Source organism: Rhinopithecus bieti, unplaced genomic scaffold, assembly GCF_001698545.2.
Source record: "Rhinopithecus bieti isolate Rb0 unplaced genomic scaffold, ASM169854v2 scaffold_9981, whole genome shotgun sequence".
NCBI classification, from domain to species: Eukaryota; Metazoa; Chordata; class Mammalia; order Primates; family Cercopithecidae; genus Rhinopithecus; species Rhinopithecus bieti.
Genome location: NW_016806838.1, coordinates 3,311,657 through 3,336,688, shown reverse-complemented (window position 1 = coordinate 3,336,688; position 25,032 = coordinate 3,311,657). Strand labels below are relative to the sequence as shown.

At 50.1% G+C, this 25,032-nt stretch overlaps 2 protein-coding genes across 2 annotated transcripts; one reads left to right on the top strand and one right to left on the bottom strand.

Moving 5' to 3' along the window:
• Positions 1-1,100: 1,100 nt before the first annotated feature.
• On the bottom strand, positions 1,101-10,302 carry GTPBP2 (GTP binding protein 2). The gene is made up of 12 exons (XM_017878145.1): positions 10,005-10,302; positions 7,513-7,539; positions 6,820-7,004; positions 6,353-6,461; positions 5,960-6,157; positions 5,485-5,659; positions 5,107-5,326; positions 4,528-4,663; positions 4,336-4,394; positions 3,228-3,399; positions 2,606-2,770; positions 1,101-2,393 (listed from the first exon to the last, which is right to left on the bottom strand). Exons 1-12 carry the CDS (start codon positions 10,188-10,190, stop codon positions 2,217-2,219), a joined length of 1,809 nt encoding a protein of 602 aa, XP_017733634.1. The 5' UTR covers positions 10,191-10,302; the 3' UTR covers positions 1,101-2,216.
• A 6,551-nt stretch (positions 10,303-16,853) lies between these two features.
• MAD2L1BP (MAD2L1 binding protein) lies at positions 16,854-22,788 on the top strand. Its single transcript, XM_017878146.1, has 3 exons — positions 16,854-16,952; positions 17,421-17,686; positions 21,867-22,788. Exons 1-3 carry the CDS (start codon positions 16,907-16,909, stop codon positions 22,377-22,379), a joined length of 825 nt encoding a protein of 274 aa, XP_017733635.1. The 5' UTR covers positions 16,854-16,906; the 3' UTR covers positions 22,380-22,788.
• Positions 22,789-25,032: the final 2,244 nt, after the last annotated feature.

Sequence of the window (25,032 nt, the reverse complement as noted above, 5' to 3'; positions counted from 1 at the left end):
AAAAAAAAAAAAAAAAAAAAAAGACTACATTCACTGTATACATGGCCTTTTCCCCCCAACTAGATATGTAGCTTCTTAAAGGCAAGGATTCTTCATAGTGCTTTGCCCATAATAGGCGCTGGTATTCATTGGATGAATGTATATAGTGAAGAATTTTAGATCTGATTACCACAATTGGGACCATAAACATGTATAAACTCCTTGGGAGTCTGCCTTACATACTTTTTATCCCCCTAAATGTTTCATTAATGTTGCAGAGAGGCTCACTGGTTCCTGGAGATGTCTTATTACGTACTGAAATGTGATTTTCTAAAATTTGTAATACACGCAAAAGATAAGTAAACTGTAGACAAAGCTTTCATCTCTATCAGCAGCTATACCGAGGAAGTAAACAGCTTAGCCCCTAATACAGGAGGAAGTTGTTCAACTACAGGCTTCTTGGTAGCAAGTTAAACCAGTTATATTTTATAAAACTGAGCCTGAGTGGTAGGGAAGCTATCACTTTAATACTCTCGAGGCAGAATGCCGCATAGGACTTTGGGTCACATACTTCTTTTTCAGGGCCTCCTCAAAATGCAGTTTCCATTTACAGTTGACTTTGGCCCCTCTTTACCCAAAAAATGTCAAAATCAAGTAGTCTGAACATAGAAACAGGAATAGGGACTAAGGTTTGGTCAGGTGGCCCTCATTGTTCCAAGAGTAATTTAGGCTACATAAACTTGAAAAGTATAGGACCAGATTACCTTTTGTCTCTAAATTCTACTCTAAGTAGCTGGCACTGTGTCTCTGACAGGGCACAGAAGTGGGCTCCTTACTATTCTGACCATCATCAAGTGGCCAACTCTTCAAATACAGGGTAGCTATCTATTTCATGTGAAAGGTCTCAGTACTCTGCTCACTTGAACTACAGAAAACAGGCCACAATACTTGGTTACAACACTGGAACTCTGAACCTATGTGAAGGAGAGAGAATGGTGAATGAGATACCAGCTGGGTTCTTTCCACATTCAGGGCTCAGCAATGTTGGGGTTTCACTTGTCTCTAATCCTGGAGAGGTATCTAGCCCTGGAAGGAAGCTGAGCCTGTAGCTAACGCATAAGCACACTGTATTCAATAAAACATTTTTATTCTGTACAATATATATGTGTATTTAAATATATATACATATGTATATATATATATGTGCAGAGAAACCTCAGCCAACAAATTCCTGAGTCCATGGGAACCCAGGACACTAACAAAGGGAAAGAAGAGTCCATGCCTAAAGAGTAGGAAATATGGCAACATCTTTCCCTTTCCTCCTGGTTCCCTGCAACAGAGGGAAGGGAACAGTCACTACAGATTACTAAAACAAGAGGGTTTAGGTGGGGCAGGAAAAGTGGGCTGAGAGTGGTAGGATGGGGAACTCAGATGCCACCAGTCTGGGAAAGTAAAACATTTGATCCAGCATGAAAGCCAACATGACCACAGAGGAAAAGGACCAGACTGATGGGCATGCAGCTGGCCTTTGGTATATGCCAAGCCTTTGCTTGGTAGCCCCACGCCTGGGCCAGCACAACAAATAGCACCTGTGGGGCCTATGAGCCGGGAGGGGGTGAGGGAGATAGGGACTGGGGAAATGGCCCTTGAGTGAAAGGGAGATAAAGCTGAGGAAGAGGCCTCAGGCCTCAGCACAGAGTGGGAACACTACCATTCACTGTCCCTGTGCCATTTCTTCAGACTCTGAGCTGCCACCACCAGATGGCCAAGAGCAGATAACCTTTAGTCCATAGCCAGGTAGAGATGGGCAACTTACATGGCCTTAAGAGGTATAGAAAAAGGAGTGCTTTTGAGGGCCACCCCGTTGTGACAATTCCTGAAGTGCAGAGACCACACCAGCAAAACATGCCCAGTCTTAGTAGTGGGGCCGAGGAATTGATGAGTGGATGTAGTCAGCTCCAGCAGACAGGCCACAGGGTTGCCAGGTTTGATGAGCCAACCAGGTGAACACACAGCTTCTGAGCACTGCCCTGAATCCTGTCTTCTCCCTCAGGACTGCCCTTTCCTGGCCACACCAAGTTTGGCACCTCTCCAGAAAGCTGGCAGGGAGCAAGTGGCAGACAGCACCCCTCTCTCCCTAGCCTATTAACACAGAGCCGCCAATGGCGGGGCAGCATGGCCGGAAGTCACCTTATATATTGTAGGGACAGCAATAGAACTGTCCCTGCCTGAAGGATTCAAAAGCCCATGTTGGCCTGCGCTTCTCCTGCAGTAATGGCTTGTACATCAGTGACATGGCCGATGCCCTTGGTGACACCCTCCCGGAACAGCAGTTTGGCGCCCACCTTCAGGTACTCTGGGTGTTTCAGGAAGCGGAAACGTACCACTGCCTTCTCGCCTGTCCGCAGTTTGTCCTGCAGCAGATAAGTGGTCACTCCCCTGGCCAGTGCCTTCTGTCCCATTCTCTGCCAGCCGTGGCTCTCCACCCTCCAGAGGCCTATCAGGCCGCTACCCACCCTAAGTGGGGTTTTATTCCCATTGTGGGATCAAGGAGTTCTCTGCCAGTCTGGGGCAGGCCTCCCTCTTTTCTGACCTCTGGAGAAATGGAAGGCCAGGTCCCTCTCACCTTGGCATGGATCTTTTCCACCACTGCCGTCTGACGTACGTTGCCCACGTGTACTGTCACCTGGAATCCTCGTCGGAAGGTGGTGGCATGGAACAGTAAGACTATCTCTGCCTCAAACACCGAGCAGATGGTAGGATTCATCTCCGGGCTCACCATCACCATGCCCTGGGGAGGAACAGACCCCAGGCCCAGAAGGGCAGCTCTAACATCAGACTCTCCCTCCCCAGCCATCCCACACCCTTTATAGCTCTTGAATTTCCTCTTCCTCTACACAACTCTAAACACAAAGACTTCAAAAACAATAATCAAAACTCTCAGAGGGAATGAGTCTTTACCCACCTCCTACGTCCTCTAGCCCATCTAACGCTTTGCATTTTTAGGGTCCTGAACACTAAAAATAGTGTTCACTAAAAATAGTGTAACATAGTGATTCATATTTCGTTATCTGCACTTCATGAGTATGCTAAGCTGTTTTTATAGTCTTTGTAACTAGACCAGAAGCTTCTTGGGTCAGAGTGTGTTTTCTCTGAGTTTCTCTGAAGCACCTTAGATGCTCATTCAGTAGCCAGTCTCCTAGGCACTTCTGTTAGTGTTCCCTCCCCAACCCATGCACCCACCTCACCTTGCGAAGCAGGGCACGGTCAAAGTCCCCAAGCGCCAATGTAGCAGCCTGACCAGCTCGCAGCACACGACAGGCAGAGCGGTTGCGCTGGATGCTGCATACTCTCAGTTCCAGGAAGCAGCCATCATCCGTGGGGCCCACCACCAGCTGGTCTCCCTCACGGCAAATCCCACTGCAGCCCAGAGGGCAGGTGGCACAGTGTCAGCCAAGGTCCCCATACCTACTTCTCTATTAGGATCACCCAGAGCATTCCTTCCCTTCTAGGGTTGAGTCCCTCAAGTGGGGAAGAAGAACCCTAAATTCTGACTTGTATATAGGGGGGAATCACTGCCAGAGTTCAGAATCAGAAAACTAATTTCAAAAAAGGCCAGCAGTGATGGCAGACAGAGAAGCACTTGCTGGTTTAACATTGAACACCTAACCCCTGAAGGAGCAAGTTATCCCCTTGAGTTTCACTCTCTGCTTTGCAGTCTTAGGCCAGGCGCGGTGGCTCACACTTGTAATCCCAGCACTTTGGGAGGCCGAGGCGGGTGAATCACTTGAGGTCAGGAGTTCAAGACCAGCCTGGCCAACGTGACGATCCCATCTCTACTAAAAATACAAAAATTAGCCGGGCATGGTGGCAGGCACCTGTAATCCCAGCTACTCGAGAGGCTGAGGCAGGAGAATTGCTGGAACCCAGCAGGCAGAGGTTGCAGTGAGCTGAGATCACGCCACTGCACTCCACCCTGGGCAACAGAGCGAGACTGTCTCAAAAAAAAAAAAAGAAAAGAAAAGAAAGCAAAGAAGAGTCTTAAGTGACGTCTCTCATTTCCCTATGTGAGACAAAATCAGTTGAATACACTCTAGTTTTTTTCCTGGAGCCCAAAACCCACACTTCTCTGTCAGGGGCCTGCAGATTCCCAATAGGCAGCAATACTGTTTCTTCCCTCCAAAGCCAACAGACTAACATTCTCCAGCTCTTCTGATAGTCAAACCCTAATCTGCAAATAAGCACGTCCTTTAAATAGGTTCTGTTCAATTCCAGGGTCTCCTCCTTTGGGCCAGAATGTCTTTTGAGTATATGGGTGAGGGCTGAGTGGGGAGGGTAGCAAGCAAGACAATTCACCTGGAAAGGGTCCCTCCAACAACAGTCCCCACCTCTGGTACTGTGTAGATTTCATCTACCTGAAGCCAAAGAAAACGCTATCAATGGCCTGCCAAGTAGGACTGGTGGGTCCAAAATCTCTAAACAGACTCTGGGTTTGGTCTGAAGTAGCCCCTCCCTGTTTGCCAGCCTATTCGCTGGGCAGTCACCTACCTGGAATTCCGTCAGCTGCTGCATGAGTTCCTCCTGCTCTTTGCTGTTGGTGAGTGGCGGCAGAATATTCAGAAAGACTTTGAGGAGGTCCAGACTCTCTCCAGACACACTGGACAATGTGAAGATGGGGGTGACACTATAGAGGGAGGCATAGAATGGACAGATGAAGACAGTCCAAACAGGAGGCAGAGGCCAGATCCCCATACATGGAAAGGTGAGCTTGCTCTTGGCTGGGGACCCCTCTCTCCTGTCTGCAAATGGCTCAGAAACTCTGGGCCTTCTTGTGAGCCAGTCGAGCAATGTCACACAAGAAGCCCATCCCAGAGCCCAAGGGAAACAGCAAATGCCTGGTATAGCACTTCATCCCCATGGTCCCAGGCATCAGCAATGCTCCAGGTTGACTAGTAGGGAGGGTCAAGCCCTTTAGCAAGATGTCCCTCCACAATCCCAAGCTGAAACACCCACAGAACTAAGCCAGAACTGGTCTGGCCCTGGAAGAGTGGGATATCACGCTCCTGGGCCCTGGGATCTGTGGCAGCCTTCCTAGTGGATCAGGGCTTTACAGTAAGGTGGGCTTACTTGGGTGACTGAGCAAACTGCTGGGCAGCAGTGACGGCATCATCCTCAGAGGTGACTAGCATGGGGACCTTGTGGCAGCCAGGCTGCTTGAGGACCCGCTCCAACTGTCGTACTGTCCTCTCCACTGTGGTCTTGGCACACAGGTCGATCTTGCTGACCACGATGAAGAAGGGCACTTTCAGGGCCAGGGCCAGCCCCAGATGTTCCCTTGTGGTGCCAGCTGCCTCAGAAGGACAGCAAGCAGCGGAAGAGAAGAGTGAGAATGCAGAAGGCAGGAGAGGGAAGAAGAGAAGCATTGGTGTGTCTCCAAGATTTGAGGCCCAGGGTAGGAGAGTCAGCACCCCCCTTCAGCCCTGTCCCTGCCCTAATGCCTCGTACCAATCCCAGTGTTGGCACTGACGAGGAGCAGGGCGCAGTCGGGGCAGTATGACGTGAGGCCAAAGATGGTGGTGTGTAGGTACTTATGGTGGCCTGCCAGGTCGATGAAGGTGATCATCTTGGAGCTGCTCTCACAGATCTCTTCTGCCGTCCGTGAGTCGCTGTAATTCACCACCTGGCCCAGGGCCCAGGGCTCTCAGTGCCCCCTGCCAGCCCTTCCAACCCCTTCAGAGTTGCCAGGACCTAAACCATTCCCTGGATGACCCTGCCTCTTAATCCTGACCCCATTTTTTATTTAATTCAGTTCATTCCCCATTGATTTCCTAAGAGGGACAGAGCTTGTTCACAGTCCCCTCAGGGCATTCATCTATACTATTTCAAAAAGTCTCCACACTCTGCCCCCATCGTATGTCCTTCACTACTACCATCCCATCCTCAGAGTCTGGCCCCATTGGGTCCCACTGATCCCATGCACCTCTCCCTTGCTGTTAAAGCCCAGGATCTCGAAGCTGATGCTGGAGGTTCGGCCAGACTGAATCTCATGCAGGTGGCGGAAAAGGTTGAGCCGAGCCCGGCCCCGCCCATTGTCCAGCTCTCCCTGGGTCAGGACTCCAAGCAGAGTCGACTTCCCTGAGTCCACATTCCCCAGGACGGCCACACGGAGGTCTAGGAACTGTGGATGAATTGCCAGAGATAAGGACTCCAATCCCTCACCCCTCTCACTGAAGACTGGGTCAAGGGCAGTGACGTTCCCTAGGGAGCAAGTGATGAACTGGAAGCCCCCAGGATCCCAGGCCAGGAGTCAGCCTGCCACCACAGGGCCCTTCCACAGTGTGGACATGAGGGACAGGGATGGGTGTGTGCTCACCTGTTGGTTGTCAGGGACCTTTCGTACTAGCACCTCAGTGATCTTCCGGGGCATGTCACTATCATAATCCACTTCTCGCTCTCGAAGAACGGTGATGTCTGCCCCAACCCTGTCACAGCAAGGCCACAGCTGCCATATCTCACCTGTCCTTCTATTCCAGCCTTGCTCTGGACCTACAGACTTCCTGCACCTCCCACAGAGCTCCCAATACCTTAGCGCACTTCCTACCACCCTCCAATTTATTCCTCATTCACAGTTCCCTTTAAAACAAATACACGTATCTTAATTCAAGGATCTAAACAGCCTAGGTCCAGTGAGGAGGGGACCAAAACACTAACCCTCCCCACTTCAGCTCTTTGTCAAGAGAAGGAAAGTCCCACCTTTGCCCCTCAGGCCCTAGGTAACTGGGTATGCCTGGGTCCTCCCAAGTCAAGTAAAGGAGAACTGGTGGGGAAGGGAAAGCATACTTCTCTGCCATCCGGTGCAGGGTCTTGAGTGAAGCTCGCATTTCCTCCTCAGCCAGCCCCACCAGCAGCCCATTGTCCTCTACCCCAATCTGGTAGACAGCCTCACCACGTCCCTCCTGGAGTCGCCACTTCATCTGTGTCACCAGGTGCTCAAAGCGGTACTGGGATGGATTCACCAGCTTCAACTTAGGGCAAGCGGGGTATCACGAGGTGAAATCAGAGGTGTTCCTCCCAAACCTACATGGTCCCCACCTGTTCTGCTGCAAGGACCAGGACTTTCCCTTTCCTCTTAAACTCATACCTGATCCCCCTCCAACAGAACAAGGTACAGAGCCCTTAACCTGAACCATATCCTTAAACTGCTATAGACTATGAAGTTGGAAGGGTCTCAGAGAAATTATCCCATGCTGGTGGATCACCTGAGGTCAGGAGTTCGAGACCAGCCTGACCAACATGGAGAAACTTCATCTCTACTAAAAATACAAAATTAGCCGGGCGTGGTGGCGCATGCCTGTAATCCCAGCTACTCAGGAGGCTGAGGCAGGAGAATCTGAGATTGCGCCACTGCACTCCAGCCTGGGCAACAAGAGCAAAACTCCATCTCAAAAAATAGAAAGAAACAAAAAAGAAATTATCCCACACTGGCAAGGACAACCTACCCCAGCCCCTGCTTTTCCCCAGCCTAGGACTCACTTTATATTCAATGTTTCCATCTTCAGCCTGAAAAGAAACAGTGAGCAGTTACCATACACTGTCCAGACCCAATCCCTACTTCCCCTCAACTCCCACTGGGTCCAGGTAGCTAACTTGAGAAAGCAGGAAGCCCCACTGGCACTTGCTCAGGCAAGTGCCTGTTAAAGGTCAGTGGCAGACAAGATGTTCTATTCAACCCCAGCATGGCCTCTATGAAGGGAAAGCCTATAAGGACACAAGGAGTCACCCATTTAAGCCAGGAACAGAACCCTGAATCAATCCATTCTTCGATCACTAGCAGCACCTTCTTCCTAGATGCAAGATCATCCCTTCCTCCCCACCTCCAGGGCCTCAAACCCACTTTTTCCCAGAAGTCTGTCTCCTCTGTACCCAGGCTATTAAAACCTTTCTTTGTCACTGGTCTAGGAAACACCATTTCCTCCCTGCCTGCCCCTCTCAGCTGATGTCATCTAGAGTAAGAGGCTGCAAGAGGTTCTGGATCAGAGCCAAAGGGTGAGCTCAGCAATGGTCACTACAAGCCTGATGACCGAGAAGATCTAGGTGAGAGAGGAGCAGAGCTCCAAAGTTGGGGCTGAGAGGAATAGAAAAACTCAGAAAATGTAATGAAGCGGACAGACTTGCTATGGCCTTCACCTCCTGCCCCCTAACCTCAGTGGAGGTGAAATCCTGAATCCACTCCACAGTATCTTCTAGCTCCAGTGGGTAGCACAGCACAGAAGCACCGTTACCTGAGCCTTCCTCTCCCAGGTGCAAAGGGATATGGGATTTGCCTGTTTGGCCAGTCTGCATTTTCTTTTCTTTTCTTTTTTTTTTTGAGACAGAGCCTCACTCTGTCGTCCAGGCTGGAGTGCAGTGGTGCAATCTCAGCTCACTGCAATCTTTGCCTCCCGGGGTCAAGTGATTCTCATGCCTCAGCTTCCCGGGTAGCTGGGATTACAGGCGTGCACCATGATGTCCAGCCATTTTTTGTATTTTTAGTAGAGATGGGGTTTCCCCATGTTGGCCAGGCTGGTCTTGAACTCCTGGGTTCAAGTGATCTGCCTGCCTCAGCCTCTAAAGGTGCTGGGATTACACATGTGAGCCACCGTGTCTGACTGGCATTAAGTTTCAGTAAGAGTTTTGCAGGGGAAAAATAATGAAACCATGGCAGCAAGGATGTGGAGAAAGTGGTACTGTGACATAGCTGTGAGAATATATTTGAATACAACCTCTTTGGAGGATGATACAGGCTTGAGCCACCGCGCCCGGCCCAGTCTGCATTTTTCTACCCCTCTCTCTGGGTATTTTATTTTTCCTCTTCCCTTCCTGTCATCATTTCATCCCTTCAAGACTCTCTGGCACCCACGCCCTAACAGGTCTTCACTCATAATCTCCACCTCAAGGTGTGTTAAGGAGATTATTTTTTTCCCCATCAATAAAACCTTCCAAAACCTTTTAATCATTTTTCTGGGGATGGGTGGCTTCAAAAAATGTGGTGCAAGAATGAGAGTCTAGGGCCTAGATCAATGGTTCCCAAAGTGAGGTCCTGGGACCAGCAGCATTAGCATCACAGGGGAACTTGTAAGAAATGCAAATTCTCAGGCCCATCCTCACTAGTAAGAAAGAATCAGAAATTCTAGGCTGGGCATGGTGGCTCACGCCTGCAATCCCAGCACTTTGGGGGGCCGAGGCAGGTGGATCACCTGAGGTCAGGAGTTTGAGACCAGCCTGGCTAACATGGTGAAACCCCATCTCTACTAAAAATACAAAAATTATCTGGGCGTGGCAGGCACCTGTAATCCTGGCTACTAGGGAGTCTGAGGCAGGAGAATCGCTTGAGAACCCGGGAGGCCGAGGTTGCAGTGAGCTGACATAGCGCTACAGCACTCCAGCCTGGGCAACAGAGTGAGACTCCGTCTAAAAAAAAAAAAAAAATTGGCCAGGTGTTGGGGTCCAGCAATCCGAGAGATTCGATACATGCCAAGTTTGATAATCACTGGCTTAGGCTGTGTGTGAGGAACACACTGCTCTTTTCCCAGGTACTCCCCTTCTCCCTGTGGAACAAGTTTAGAAGAAGTGGTGGTTACTCTGTCTGCCTCTCGTCCCAGGATGCTGTCTCTCTTCCCCTATGGCGGCACACGCAGTTGGCTGGGGTGCTCTTCCTGGGATCCTCTTTCTCTACTTCTCTCCTGGGGTAATCCAGATCAGAAGGGGGAGTCCTCCCTCTCCACTCTTCCTCCCTCTCCACTCTTCCTCCCTCTCCACTCTTCCTCCCTCTCCACTCTTCCTCCCTGAGATCCTGTCACCTGAGTCCAGTCTTTGCCCTTCCTCTCTGGGGTTCCGGGACCGGAAAGAGGGGTTCTCCTCCCGTGCCCCTCCTCTCTGGGGTCTCGACACCGGAAGGGGGGATTAATTCTCTGGGTCCCGCCTCCCTGGAGTCCTGGACCGGAAAGAGTGGCTTCTTCCCGCCCCACCACTTCTCAAGTGCTCACCTCGGGGGGCAGGTACGGGGGGTTGTTGGCTTTGCCCCCTCTGTTCCTTCCGTTCTTCTTCTTTCCCTTTGGGCCCCCGCAGCCGCTGGTGCTGCCGGCCCCCCTAGCCTTGAGGGTTCCGCCCACGGCCGGGCCCCCTCCGGGCCGGCAGCAGCCGCCGAACAGCTCCGATACTCGCGAGTCCATCCGCCGCTGCCGCCAGCCCCCCGCCCGGCCCCTCCCGCGGCCGCAGCCGCCGCCGTCGCCGCCGCCCTTACTGCCACTGCCGTGTCCGGCCGGCCCGAGCAGAGTGGGGTGGGGCTCTGCAAAAGCTATGCCCCCCGCCTCCTTGGCCTGCGGGTCGCGTCAGAAACAGCCGCGGGGCACCACGGGAGATAGAGTCCCCAGGCCTGGGAATTCGCTCAAAATGACACGCCGCCGCCCTACAACTCCCAGGAGGCATCGCGGCGCAAGTGGCCGCGGGAGTCGTCGGAGGCGTGGGGAAGGAGCGCGCCTTGGCGCGCAAAGGCCTAAGGGAGCTGTAGTCTGGATTGCAGTCCCCGCGCTGTGGTCTTTTTCTAGGGCTTGGGGGCAGTTTAGAGCCTCGCAGCCTGGGTGGCGAGGACACCAGCGTCGAAGAGCTTACATCAGAATCGACCCTTGTGGGCGCTCCGGGATTTGGCCCTTTAGCGCGGATCCTAGACAACAGGTTTTGGACCTCGAGAGCCGCAGAACTGAGGCTACTGGTCCCGCCAGCCTGCTGGCTCCGCCTCTGCCTCAGTTTCTTCCCCAATGGCCCGCGTGCCGCTGGGGTGAATCAGGGCTAACCCTAGGGCGGAGGCGGATGGTGATTAGCCAAATTACGGCTGTTATTGTTGCGATGACTATGCTACCTTTACATAGTAGTCACTGCTTTATTACCAGGCTGGCACCATCCAGGGGCTGGTTTTAACAGCCGGAGGCATCGCGGTGGCTGCGACACGAGACCCGAACCCGTAAACCAGCTTGCTGCCCGAAGGCTGCAAGCATACTCAAAGCGAGTATTCCTCCTCCCCTTTGTTTTGAAGCAGAACCAATCGGGAAGAACCTAGTTTGGTTTTAAACAGCCAAGACTGTAGGAGGGGCCTGGCCCCTACTTCGGGCGGGGCTGGGGCTCGGGTTGCACCAACCACCACGAGGGCGGGGCAGTGGCCGGGAATAGAAACTTGGCCTAGGGCCACAGGGGATTGTTGGCTTTTGACTTTCTTACGAAGCAATCTCCTGTTGTTTAGTGCTGTTGCACTCTACAGAGTACACACATTCAGCGACATAAGCCAGTGCACAGAACACCAGAAAGGCAGGGCGGAAAAGCAGTTACGTTGCTGAGCTGCGAGTCAGGACGCTAGGGCTCAATTCACAGCCGCATGGCTGTCTCATGACTCACACCACTCACAGTGTGTTCTCTTCTCCCCTCTTCTGGAACTGCGAGGTGCTCATACACGGTCAAGAAATTAAACAACTCAGCCGGATGCGGTGGCTCACGCCTGTAAATCCCAGCACTGTGGGAAGCCAAGGTGGCCGGATCACCTGAAGTCAGGTGTTCGAGACCAGCCTGGCCAACATGGTGAAACCCCGTCTCTACTAAAAATACAAAAATTAGCAGGGTGTGGTGGCGCATGCCTGTAATCCCAGCTGCTCCAGAGGCTGAGACAGGAGAATCCCTTGAACCCGGGAGGCGGAGGTTGCAGTGAGCCGAGATCAGGCCATTGCACTCCAGCCTGGGCAACAGAGCAAGACTCCAACTAAAAAAAAAAAAAAATGAGCCTGGCATGGTGGTGCACATCTGTGGTCCCAGCTGCTTGGGAGACTAAGGCAGGAGAATCGCTTGAACCTGGGAAGTAGAGGTTATAGTGAACCAAGATCACGCCACTGCACTCCAACCTGGGTGACAGAATGAGACTTTGTCTCAAAAAAAAAAAAAAAAAAGAAAACGAAAAGAAAGAAATTAAGCAACTCTTCTCTCTAGACTTCAGTTGTCCTTGGAAAACTAGAAGCAGCAACAATGACTTACCTCTGGTGATCCCTGCGGGGGTTCAGACTTGGTAGAGTCCATGGCTTCCTCCCAGGGCCACAAGGAGGGAGGCAGGTCTACTGATCATGCTGTTCACATAGCATAATTTTCCAAAGCAGTGACAGCAGAAAGACCAAAACCTACAAAAGGGCCTAGCTGACCCTAGGCCAATTATGTGGGTCTTCAGTGGTTGAAAGCACATGTGACTTTTCTTAGTCCTGTGCCACTGAAGGAAAGGTTATGCTGTAGAGGTCTAGCCAGGGGTACAGGCCTACTAGGGAAACTGTGGTTTAGAGACAGAGACTAGAGAACCCAGTGAGAGATCTCAAGAAGAATGGGAATTGGAAGGAAGAGATAAGACCATTCTCCCAACATTCTCACATGACCAACCCTGGGCCCTCTTGATAACCAGGGCCTGCTGCAGTTGTCTGATAAAATGTGTCCCTTGATATACATGGTTTTTAAATTTTTATTTATTTATTTTTTTTGAGACAAGGTCTCCCTCTGTCACTCAGGCTGGAGTGCAGTGGTGTGATCACAGCTCATTGCAGCCTCAACCTCCTCTGCTCAAGCAGACCCTCCCACCTCAACCTCTGGAGTAGCTGGAACTACAGGTGCGAGCCACCACGCCTAGCTAATTTTTGTTTTTATTGTTTGTAGCGATGGGGTTCCCCCATGTTTCCTAGGCTGGTCTTGAACTCCTAGGCTCAAGCAATCCTCTTGTCTTGGCCTTCCAAAGTGCTGGGATTACAGGCATGAGCCCCACACCTGACCCAGTATTTTATTTTATTTATTTATTTAAAGACAGTTTCACTCTTGTTGCCCAGGCTGGAGTGCAGGTGTGATCTTGGCTCACAGCAACCTCTGCCTCCTGGGTTCAAGCGATTCTCCTATCTCAGCCTCCCGAGTAGCTGGGATTACAGGTATGTGCCACCACACCCGGCTAATTTTGTATTTTTAGTAGAGACGGGGTTTCTCCGTGTTGGTCAGGCTGGACTCGAACTCCTGACCTCAGTTGATCCGCCTGCCTCAGCCTCCCAAAGTGCTGGGATTACAGGTGTGAGCCACCACGTGCCCGGCCCTATTTATTTTTTAAGGGTGGCGAGGAGGAGGACGAGAGAATGATTGATTGATTGATTGCTTTTTTTTTTGAAGTAGGCTCTCCTTCTGTCACCCAGGCTGGAGTGCAATGGCACAATCTTGACTCACTGCAACCTCCATCGCCCGAGAGCAGTTTTTCCACTTCAGCCCTCCAGGTAGCTGGGACTACAGGGGCGTTCACGATGCCTGGCTAAGGTTTGTATTTTTTTGTAAGAAGGGGTTTGCCGGGGCCGGCGCGGTGGCTCAAGCCTGTAATTCCCAGCACTTTGGAGGCCGAGGCCGGGTGGATCACGAGGTCAGGAGATCGAGACCATCTGGCCTACACGGTGAAACCCCGTGTCTCTACTAAAAATACAAAATAACTAGCCGGGCCGCGGTGGGCGGGCGCCTGTAGTCCCACTACTCGGAGGCTGAGGCGGGAGAATGGCGTAAACCGCGGGAGGCGGAGCTTGCCAGTGAACCGAGATCGCGCCACTGCCACTCCAGCCTGGGCGACACAGCGAGACTCCATCTCAAAAAAAAAAAAAAAAAAAAAAGAAAAGAAAGGGGTTTGGCCATGTGCTCAGGCCTGGGGTCTTTGACTCTGGACTCCAAGCAGTTCTCCCATCTCGGCTCCCAAAGTGCTGGGATTACAGGCGTGAGCCCCATGCCAGCCAGACCCAGTATTTTAATCATTGTCCTTTTATAGTATGTTTGACCTCTGGTCCCTAACTTCTGAACATACCCTTTTCCTTGGCCTCAGACCTGACACTTGTCTTATTTTTTTTTTTTTTTTTTTTTTTTTTTTTTTTTTTGTTTTTTTTTATAAAGACCCCATCTCATACTAAAATACAAAATATTAGCCAGGTGTGGTGGTGGGCACCTGTAATCCCAGCTGCTTGGGAGGCTGAGGCAGGAGAATTGCGTGAACCCCGGGGACAGAGGTTGCAGTGAGCCAAGATTATGCCATTGCACTCCAGCCTGGGCAACAAGAGCGAAACTCCATCTAAAAACAAACACAACAACAAAAAAACTTTTGGACTCAATCAGTCCCTCCACCCTCAAGCAATTCTCCCATCTCGGCCTCCCAGAATGCTGAGATTATAGTCGTGAGCTACTATGCCCAGCCAGACCCAGTATTTTAATCATTGTACTTTTTTTTTTTTTTTTTTGTCTGTCGGTCACCCAGGCTGAAGCACAGTGGCGTGACCTCAGCTCACTGCAACTTCCGCCTCCCAGGTTCAAGGCATTCTCCTGCCTCAGCCTCCCAAGTAGCTGAGATTATGGGGATGCACCACCACACCTGGCTAATTTTGTATTTTTAGTAGAGACGGTGTTTCTCCATGTTGGTGAGGCTGGTCTTAAACTCCCTTCAGGTGATCCGCCTGCTTCAGCCTCCCAAAGTGCTGGGATTACAGGCATGAGCCACTGCACTCAGCCTCTAATCATTGTACTTTTATAGTATGTTTTGACTTCTGGTCCCTACTTCCTGAAACACACCCTTTTCTTGGCCTCCCATGACCTGACACTTGTCTTTTTTTTTTTTTCCTGTAGGGACAAGGTCTCATTATGTTGCCCAGACCGGTCTCAAACTTCTGGATTCAAGCATTCCCATTGCCTTGATTTCCCAAAGTGCTAGGATTACAGGCATGAGCCACCATGCCTGGCCCCACTTGTCTATTTTGGTTTTGGAGGTGGGGTCTCACTCTGTCACCCAGGCTGGAGGGCAGTGGTACAATCACAGTTCACTGTAGCCTCAACCTTCCAGGCTCAAGCAATCCTTCCACCTCAGCCTCCCAAAGTGCTGGGAGTACAGGCATGAGCCACCTTGCCCGGTGATTTGTCTATTTTTCTTTATCCTTCTGTGGGTACTCCTTAGTCTTCTCCATAGCTTCTGTCTCTGTGGTCATCCCCTAAACATTAGTGTCTTCAATATCCTAGCCCATTCTCATTCCACACCCTCCCTGGGTGATGTTATCCACTCACATGATAATGGCTCTTAAATACATGTCGCTATTCCAAATGGCATTCCTAAATATTTCTATTCATTGTCCTATGGAGATGTCAAATTCAATCTGTGAAAAGCTGAACTCATCTTTTCTCCTACTCACCTCCCACCCCAATAAACCTGGTCCTCTTTTAGTGTTTCCTCCATCCTTTTTTTTTTGGAGTCATGGTCTCACTCTGCTGCCCAGGCTGAAGTGCAGTGGCTTGATCATAGCTCACTGTAACACTGTAACTGTCGAACTCCTGGACTCAAGCAATCCTCTGCCTCAGCCTCCTGAATAGCCAGGACTACTGATGTGCACCCACCACACCTGGCTAACTTTAAAAAAATTTTTTTTTATTTTGCAGAAACAGGGTCCCCAATATTGTCCTGGCTGGTATCAAACTCCTGGCCTCAGCACCCTGCTTCCCTCTGTCATTGAATGGCACAACTGGCCATACAATTGCTGAAGTCAGAAACCTGCTTGTTTTCTTGTCAGTCTTCTTTTCTTTTCTTTCTTTTGACATGGAGTCTTGCTTTGTCACCCCGGCTGGAGTGCAGTGGCGTGATCTCAGCTCACTGCAACCTCCGCCTCCCGGTTCAAGCGATTCTCCTGCTTCAGCCTCCTGAGTAGCTGGGATTACAGGTGCATGCCACCATGCCCGGCTAATTTTTGTATTTTTAGTAGAGACAGTATTTCACCATGTTGGTTAGGCTGGTCTCAAATTCCTGACCTCGTGATCCACCCGCCTTGGCCTCCCAAAGTGCTGGGATTACAGGTGTGAGCAGCCGTGCCCGGCCTCTTGTTAGTCTATTTCTGTTCCTCCTCCTCCTTGTAAATCAATCACCAAGTTATGTTCACTGGACCTCCTAAATGTATCGAGTTACCCAATTATCTCCACCCCACTGTGACTACCCTAGCAGTTTAGGCTGCTTTCATCAAGTACTCAAGTAATTGCACTACCTCTTAACTGGTATCCCTGCCTCCTCTCTTATCCTCTCTGTAATCCAATCTCTACCCTGCAGCCAGGGTAGAGATTATAAGATGTAAATTTAATCATGCCACTCTCCTACTTAAACCTTTCAAAGCTTCCCCATCTGACTACAGGATCAAGTCCAAACTCTCACATGGCTTACACGGTCCTGCCGTGATCTGGCTCCTGTTGTTCACTACAGCCTTAACTCTTTATAGTATGAACTCTTTTCATTCCTTGAACAGAGTATGCTCTTGTCTCAAGGTCTCCTGGAGCACTGGGCCCTCCTTTTTACCTTGCTGACTTATCCTACAGGTCACAGCTTCACACATTTCTTCTGGGACCACTCCTTCCCAGCTCCTACCCTCTCTGGGCAGGCACCCTTGTTTTTCACTTTCACGCCCCGTGTAAAATCCTTCTGTATAATTGTATCGTATCTACAGGCAGTGAACCCCATGAGTACGGGGTCCGCGCCTGGCTTGTTCTCTGCTGAGTCTCCAGCACCTAGGACAGGGCCTGGCACGAAGTAGGTGCACAGTGAGTAGTGAATGCTGGAGTGAATGGATGAGTGAGGGTTGGTGTCTTTTGGAAAGCAGCGCTCATTGGCTGAGAACGCCTGGGTTCTTGCTCGGCAAGGGTTAGGCATATATTTGCCAGGGTGTTAAGGAAGGAACGGAGGGATAAAATCCCAACTCCACTTAGCCTCCCCCACACTGCCGTGACGCCGCGCCTTTTTTCCGGCCCAACTGAGCCGGAAGTGGAGGCGCGGGCTTCCCATGATGCCCCGCGGGACCTTTTTTCTAACCGCAAGGAGTAGCGGGAGGAGGTCGTGATGGCGGCGCCGGAGGCGGAGATTCTGTCCCCAGCCTCAGTCCCTGGTAAGGCGCGGGGCCCAGAGTTTGAGGAGCCTTGGGGACCCGTTTCTTCCCTACCTCCGCGCCCTCCATTTATCCCTTGGTCCTCTCCCTAGCCCATCTTCCCTGTCTTCCGGGTGTCCTACACAGCTCTAGCTGTGACTCCATCGCTGTGGGTCGCACTGGACCCTGCTTGACTACACTTTTGACTCATTTCCCCAGATCAAGTCCCGCTGCTTTCTGAGCGGGGAGCCCTAGTTACTACCTCCGAAATACCCTCACTATCTTTCAGTCTATTAAATCTCCTCAGGCAACAGGGATCAGGAATCTCTCCCTGCCACGGCCCACACTCTAGGCTGCGGAGGGTATGGGCGTATGTCGGAGTGCCTGCTTTCTCAGGGTGGCTGGTTTGGTGGCCACAGGGAATGAGAAGACTGACTTTGGCTTTTAGGTTTTTAATTTTTCTCTCTTGTCCCTCTTTTCATCTACCAGATTTGGAGTGGTATGAGAAGTCAGAAGAAACTAACGCCTCCCAGATAGAACTACTTGAGACAAGCTCTACCCAGGAACCTCTCAACCCTTCGGAGCCCTTTTGCCCAAGAGACTGCATGGTACCAGTGGTGTTTCCTGGGCCTGTAAGCCAGGAAGGCTGCTGTCAGTTTACTTGTGAACTTCTAAAGCATATCATGTACCAACGCCAGCAACTCCCTCTGCCCTATGAACAGCTTAAGAACTTTTACCGAAAACCTTCTCCCCAGGTAGGCACAGGCTTTGGGAGCAAGTTGGTGGGAAGACTTTGTGGCTCTTAGATGGGAGGCAGGTAGAAAGGGGGTCTAAGAAATCTTCAGAGCCTGAGAGACTAAGCAGCTTCCAGGGCTTCAGTCACTTTCTCCCCATTCTAGTCTTTGGTAGCCTAACCCTTCTGGCTTTTTCTCCTGTTCTTTCTTTCTGAAACTCGTGTTGCATTTGGACTTAATGAACTGGCTGTTTGCATTTTTTTCTTTTGAGACAGAGTCTCGCTCTGTTGCCCAGGCTGGAGTGCAGTGGCGAGATCTTGGCTCACTGCAATCTCCCCCTCCCGGGTTCAAGGGATTCTCCTGCCTCAGCCTCCTGAGTTGCTAGGATTACAGGCTCCTGCCATCACACCCAGCTAATTTTTGTATTTTAATTTTTTTATTTTATGTTTTGAGACAGAGTCTTGCTCTGTCGCCCAGGCTGGAATGCAATGGCGTGATCTCTGCTCACTGCAACCTCTGCCTCCCGCGTTCAAGCAATTCTTGTGCCTCAGCCTCCCCAGTAGCTAAGAGCACGTGCCACCATGCCCGGTTTATTTTTGTATTTTTGGTACAGATGGGGTTTCACCATGTTGGCCAGGCTGGTCTCGAACTCCTGACCTCAAGTGATCTGCCTGCCTTGGCCTCTCCCAAAGTGTTGGGATTACAGGAGTGAAATACTGCGCCCGGCCTGCATGTTTCTTTTTAATAGCATCCTGTTGTTGAATTTCTGTATGAACTTCTTTTTGCTTTGTTGTTGTTTTTTTTTTTGAGACGGAATCTCACTTTGTCACCCAGGCTGGAGGACAGTGGCACTATCGCAGATCACTGCAACCTCAGTCTCCCAGGTTCAAGTGATTCTCCTGCCTTAGCCTCCCGAGTAGCTGGGATTACAGGCATGCACCACCACACCTGGCTAATTTTTTTTGTTTGTTTGTTTGTTTTTGATAGGGAGTTTCACTCTTGTCACCCAGGCTGGAGTGCAGTGGCGCCATCTCAGCTCACTGCAACCTGTGTCTCCCAGGTTCAAGTGCTTCTCCTGTCTCAGCCTCCCAAGTAGCTGGGATTATAGGCATGCGCCACCATGTCCAGCTAATTTTTGTATTTTTAGTATAGACGGGGTTTCACCATGTTGGCCAGGCTGATCTCGAACTCCTGACCTCAGGTGATCTGCCTGCCTCGGCCTCCCAAAGTGCTGGGATTACAGGCATGAGCCACCGTGCCCAGCCTGTTTGTTTTTTGAGACAGAGTCTCGCTCTTGTTGCCCAGGCTGGAGTGCAGTGGAGCGATTTCGGCTCACTGCAACCTCCACCTTCTGGGTTCCAAGCAATTCTCCTGCCTCAGCCTCCCAAGTAGCTGGGATTACAGGCATGTACCACCACACCCAGTTAAATTTCGTGTTTTTAGTGGAGACGGGGTATCGCCATTTTGGCTAAGCTGCTCTCAAACTCCTGACCTCAAGTGATCTGCCCACCTTGGCCTCCCAAAGTGCTGGGATTACAGGTGTGAGCCACCACGCCTGGCCTACCCAGCTAATTTTTGTTTTTTTTTAGTAGAGATGGAGTTTCACCATGTTGGCCAAGCTGGTCCCAAACTCCTGACCTCAGGTGATCCACCTGCCTCAGCCTCCCGAAGTGTTGTTGGGATTATAGGTGTGAGCCACCTCACCAGGCCATGAACTTCTTTTGCCTGAGGATATTAATTATTTAATTTTTGAAGTTTTTCTTTGTTCTTTGCGGCATCTCAGTTTCTTGTAGAATCCATTCCCCATTTGTTTTGTTCTGGTCTTTGGCTTTCATGTTGGAGGATTTTATTCTGTGTCTGGTGAATATTTAAGAATAAATCACTGCAAGCTCTGTGTGCATGCCTGGGCCTTATGAGCTTATAGACTTCACTAAAAGGAGATTAGGTGGGAACCTGGTGATCTCTTTGGGGGGATTCCTTAAACATTGTATTGGAAAGTCTTCCCTCTGGATGGGGGAGAAATTTGGCAGATGATCTAAGCATCTTGATACAGATATTCATTCATTTCCCCTATATTCACTCTTGCCTCTGTGGTGCCTATATCACCACTTCCTAAACCTTTCTGGGGTTCTGCTGTGTGTATCACTTTGCACTTGGTATTCAGCTCTCTTGAACTCTTTTTTTTTTTTTTTTTTTTTGAGACGGAGTCTCCCTCTGTCGCCCGGGCTGGAGTGCTGTGGCCGTGGCCGGATCTCAGCTTACTGCAAGCTCCGCCTCCCGGGTTTACGCCATTCTCCTGCCTCAGCCTCCGGAGTAGCTGGGACTACAGGCGCCCGCCACCTTGCCCGGCTAGATTTTTTTTTTGTATTTTTTTAGTAGAGACGGGGTTTCACCGTGTTAGCCAGGATGGTCTCGATCTCCTGACCTCGTGATCCGCCCGTCTCGGCCTCCCAAAGTGCTGGGATTACAGGCTTGAGCCACCGCGCCCGGCCAGCTCTCTTGAACTCTTAACTCTTCACCTTCTTTCTTTTCTTTTTTTTCTTTTTTTTCGAGACAGAGTCTTGCTCTGTCGCCCAGGCTGGAGTACAGTGGCGCGATCTCGGCTTACTGCAAGCTCCACCTCCTGGGTTCATGCCATTCTCCTGCCTCAGCCTCCCGAGTAGCTGGGACTACAGGCTCCCGCCACCATGCCCGGCTAATTTTTTGTATTTTCGGTAGAGATGGGGTTTCACCATGTTAGCCAGGATGGTCTCGATCTCCTGACCTCGTGATCCGCCCGTCTCGGCCTCCCAAAGTGCTGGGATTACAGGCTTGAGCCACCGCGCCCGGCCAGCTCTCTTGAACTCTTAACTCTTCACCTTCTTTCTTTTCTTTTTTTTCTTTTTTTTCGAGACAGAGTCTTGCTCTGTCGCCCAGGCTGGAGTACAGTGGCGCGATCTCGGCTTACTGCAAGCTCCACCTCCTGGGTTCATGCCATTCTCCTGCCTCAGCCTCCCGAGTAGCTGGGACTACAGGCTCCCGCCACCATGCCCGGCTAATTTTTTGTATTTTCGGTAGAGATGGGGTTTCACCATGTTAGCCAGGATGGTCTCGATCTCCTGACCTTGTGATCCGCCCGTCTCGGCCTCCCAAAGTGCTAGGATTACAGGCATGAGCCACCGTGCCCGGCAAGGCTAATTTTTTGTATTTTTAGTAGAGACGGGGTTTCACTGTGTTAGCCAGGATGGTCTCGATCTCCTGACCTCATGATCCACCCACCTCAGTCTCTCAGTGCTGGGATTGTAGGCATGAGCCACTGCGCTCGGCCAACTCTTCATCCTCTTTCTATCTTCCAAAACTTTGTGTTCGCATTTGACTAGTGTGTAGTCTCCAGTTCTTTGCCCTTGGGAGTTTTCTTTCTTGGTCTTTCCTCTTCTTTCATTCATTTGTTTCTTAATTTCTTTTCTCTCATTTTGTAGTATTTCAGGTGGAAGCGCAAATAAGCATGTGCTCAGTTTTCTATGTTTAAGTGGAAGAACAAGTTCAAAGTCATGTTTATTAGGCCAAATAATCCTTTTCCTGTTATCACTCCCTGTACAGCAAAAATTTGTTGTCACTTCATCATGCCACCAAATCTCTATTTTAGTTGCTTATATCTGGATATTCTCCACCTTCAGAACACTGTGTTTGCTGTTCTATATGTGGGAGAATTATGGTTTTGTACAAATAATATATTTTCCTTTTCAGTATAATGCCCTCTGATAAAACAACAGTGTTTTGGCTGTGGCGGTTCATTGAGCTAGAAATTCAGTCCTGTAAGTCTATGTACACATCCCAGCAGGGTTCTTTTCTTTTTTTTTTTTTTGAGACGGAGTCTTGCTCTGTCGCCCGGGCTGGAGTGCAGTGGCCAGATCTCAGCTCACTGCAAGCTCCGCCTCCCGGGTTTATGCCATTCTCCTGCCTCAGCCTCCCGAGTAGCTGGGACTACAGGCGCCCGCCACCTCGCCCGGCTAGTTTTTTGTATTTTAGTAGAGACGGGGTTTCACCGTGTTAGCCAGGATGGTCTCGATCTCCTGACCTCGTGATCCGCCCGTCTCGGCCTCCCAAAGTGCTGGGATTACAGGCTTGAGCCACCGCGCCCGGCCTCCAGCAGGGTTCTTTTCAAAGGGCATTAGCTTCCCCCTGCCTTGTTCTTCTCTCCCACCATTCTTTGTCCTCACAGGCAGAGGAGATGCTGAAGAAGAAACCTCGGGCCACCACTGAGGTGAGCAGCAGGAAATGCCAACAAGCTGTGGCAGAACTGGAGAGTGTCCTCAGCCACCTGGAGGACTTCTTTGCACGGACACTAGTACCACGAGTGCTGATTCTCCTTGGGGGCAATTCCCTAAGCCCCAAGGAGTTCTATGAACTCGATTTGTCTCTGCTGGCCCCCTACAGTGTGGACCAGAGCCTGAGTACAGCAGCTTGTTTGCGCCGTCTCTTCCGAGCCATATTCATGGCTGATGCCTTTAGCGAGCTTCAGGCTCCTCCACTCATGGGCACCATCGTCATGGCACAGGGACACCGCGACTGTGGAGAAGATTGGTTTCGACCCAAGCTCAACTATCGAGTGCCCAGCCGGGGCCATAAACTAACTGTGACCCTGTCATGTGGCAGACCTTCCATCCGAACCACGGCTTGGGAAGACTACATTTGGTTCCAGGCACCAGTGACACTTAAAGGCTTCCGCGAGTGAATGAGTGCTTCTTAATTATAAAAACACAATGGCTGAATTATCTTTCTTCATGTGGCACTGAATCACCCATCTAGTTTGGAGCTAGAGTTGCTTCCTGGTGAGAGACGAAGCAACTCTCCTTCTGGTTGTCTGCCTCCCCTCCTCAGGTTTCCTGATGGGCTGATGGCATGTGGCGGTGACTGTAATCATTGCTGAACAACATCTCTTTGAATCAAAGGTTGATTTTCCCAGAGGGTGCTGGGTCAGGTATTTCTGTTAGGGGTTGTAAAGCAAAGATGGGTCCATAGACAGAAACTCTATGAAGGTGGCCCTTGCTGCTCCTTGCTGTGTCCTTTCCGAATTTTTACCAGGAACATAATGTGGATCTGACTTATGAATTTAAATATAAAATAAATAGATTCTTATTATATTTTCCTGAAATTGTTTTGACTTAAAATAACTTGTCAGGTTTTAGGCTATTTTGTCTTTCTCCTTGGCCTCTTCTGCTTCAGGGCTTCTCAAAAATTTATTATTTTTTTCTTTTTTGAGATGGAGTCTTGCTCTATCGCCCAGGCTGGAGTGCAGTGGCACAATCTTGGCTCACTGCAACTTCCGCCTCCCAGGTTCAAGGAATTCTCCTGCCTTAGCCTTTGAGTAGCTGAGATTGCAGGTGCCCACCACCACACCCAGATAATTTTTGTATTTTTAGTAGAGATGGGGTTTCACCATGTTGGCCAGGCTGGTCTCAAACTCCTGACCTCAAGTGATCCACCTGCCTTGGCCTTCCAAAGTGCTGGAATTACAGGTGTGGGCCACTGTGCCCAGCCTTAGGATTTTTTAATTATGATTTTTTCTCTTCTTCAGCCCCAGGCTAGTCTAGGAAGTTAAGTGACTTGGCCAAGTGCATATGTACTTTGATAGCACAGTTAGGACTAGAGTCCTTATTAGCTATCTTTTAGCCAATGTGCTTTTCTTGCCACATACAGATTTTTGTAATGCTTAAATTCTGTATCCCCCAAAGCAGAGGTCACCTTTATGTGGGAAGATTGTGGTAAAGAACTTAGCTTACTGGGCCACTGAATGAAAGCAGTGATTTTGGAAAATAGTCTGGCCTGGTGCTTGGTTTGTAGTAAACTGAGCAGGTGTGCTGAATAGTGAGAGGGGAGGAGCCACTGTGCCCGCCAAACACCTCAATTTTTGGAAGCAAGTTGAAGACAGAATCCACACTTTGCTGGTGTTGGGGATAGGTATATACATGTGTATGTATAATATATAAATGGTATATATAGGCCAGGTGGGTGACTCATGCCTGTAATCCCGGCACTTTGGGAGGCTGAGGTGGGCAGATCGCCTAAAGTCAGGAGTTGGAGACCAGCCTGGCCAACATGGTGAAACCCCATCTCTACTAAAAATACACACACAAAAAAAGGCCAGGCACGGTAGCTCATGCCTGTAATCCCAGCACTTTGGGAGGCTGAGGTGGGTGGATCACAAGTTCAGGAGTTCAAGACCAGCCTGACCAATATGGTGAAACCCCGTCTCTACTAAATATACAAAAATTACCCGGGCTTGGTGGCGAGTGCCTGTAATCCCAGCTACTTGGGAAGGCTGAGGCAGAATAATTGCTTGAACCCAGGAGGCAGAGGTTGCAGCGAGCCGAGATCACGCCATTGCACTCCAGCCTGGGTAACAGAGTGAGACCCTGTCTCAAAAAAAGAAAAAAAATTAGCCAGGCGCAGTTGTGGGCACTTGTAATCCCAACTACTTGGGAGGCTGAGGCAGGAGAATCGCTTGAACCCAGGAGGCGGAGGTTACAGTGAGCTGAGATCATGCCACTGCACTCCAGTCTGGGTTACATAGTGAAACTCTGTCTCAAAAAAAAGAAAAAGGTATATATATACTCACACGTATGTACATAGTATAAGATACATATATGTACTCCTAAAATACACTTTTTTAAAAACTATATGTACTGTTTTAAGCACTTACATTATCTAACCCTAACAACTCGGCGGTGCATGAATTATTGTCCCCATTTTATAGATAGGGCCAGGGGAGATTGAGCAGTTTGCCTAAGTGGTGAAACTTGGATTCGCCTACAGTACTGCACATCCTATGTGGTTTTACTCTGAAATATTTAGCCAGGATTTGCTTTGCCAAAGGTATTAGCATCAGGAAGCTGTAAGATTTTCCTCTGGCTTCAGATGCTGGTGTCTGCCATGGAACCTGCAATAGGTGCTGAGTAAATATGGAATCAATGAAAGCAAAACGCCTGGGCTCTTTTCTGTGCTATGACCACTTGAAGCATATTCTACCAGCCAGAATTTTGACTTTTTCTGTCTACTGCTATTATAGAAGAGAGATTGAGCCATATCTCCCGCTCAGGGAAAGGAAAGGCTGAGGGGTCTGCCTAAAGGGAGTAGGGGTGGTTGTAAACCAGGGAGCCATAAAATCGTTTTGAGATAACACATTAAGCCAAATCAACTCCCTCAAATACTAATTTTATTTAGTTAGTTGTATTTTTTGAGATAGGCTTGCTCCGTTGCCTAGGCTGCAGTGCAGTAGCATGATCTTGGCTCACTGCAATCTCTGCCTCCCTGGTTCAAGCGATTCTCCTGCCCCAGCTTCCTGAGTAGCTGGGATTACAGCTGTGCGCCACCATGCCTGGCTAAGT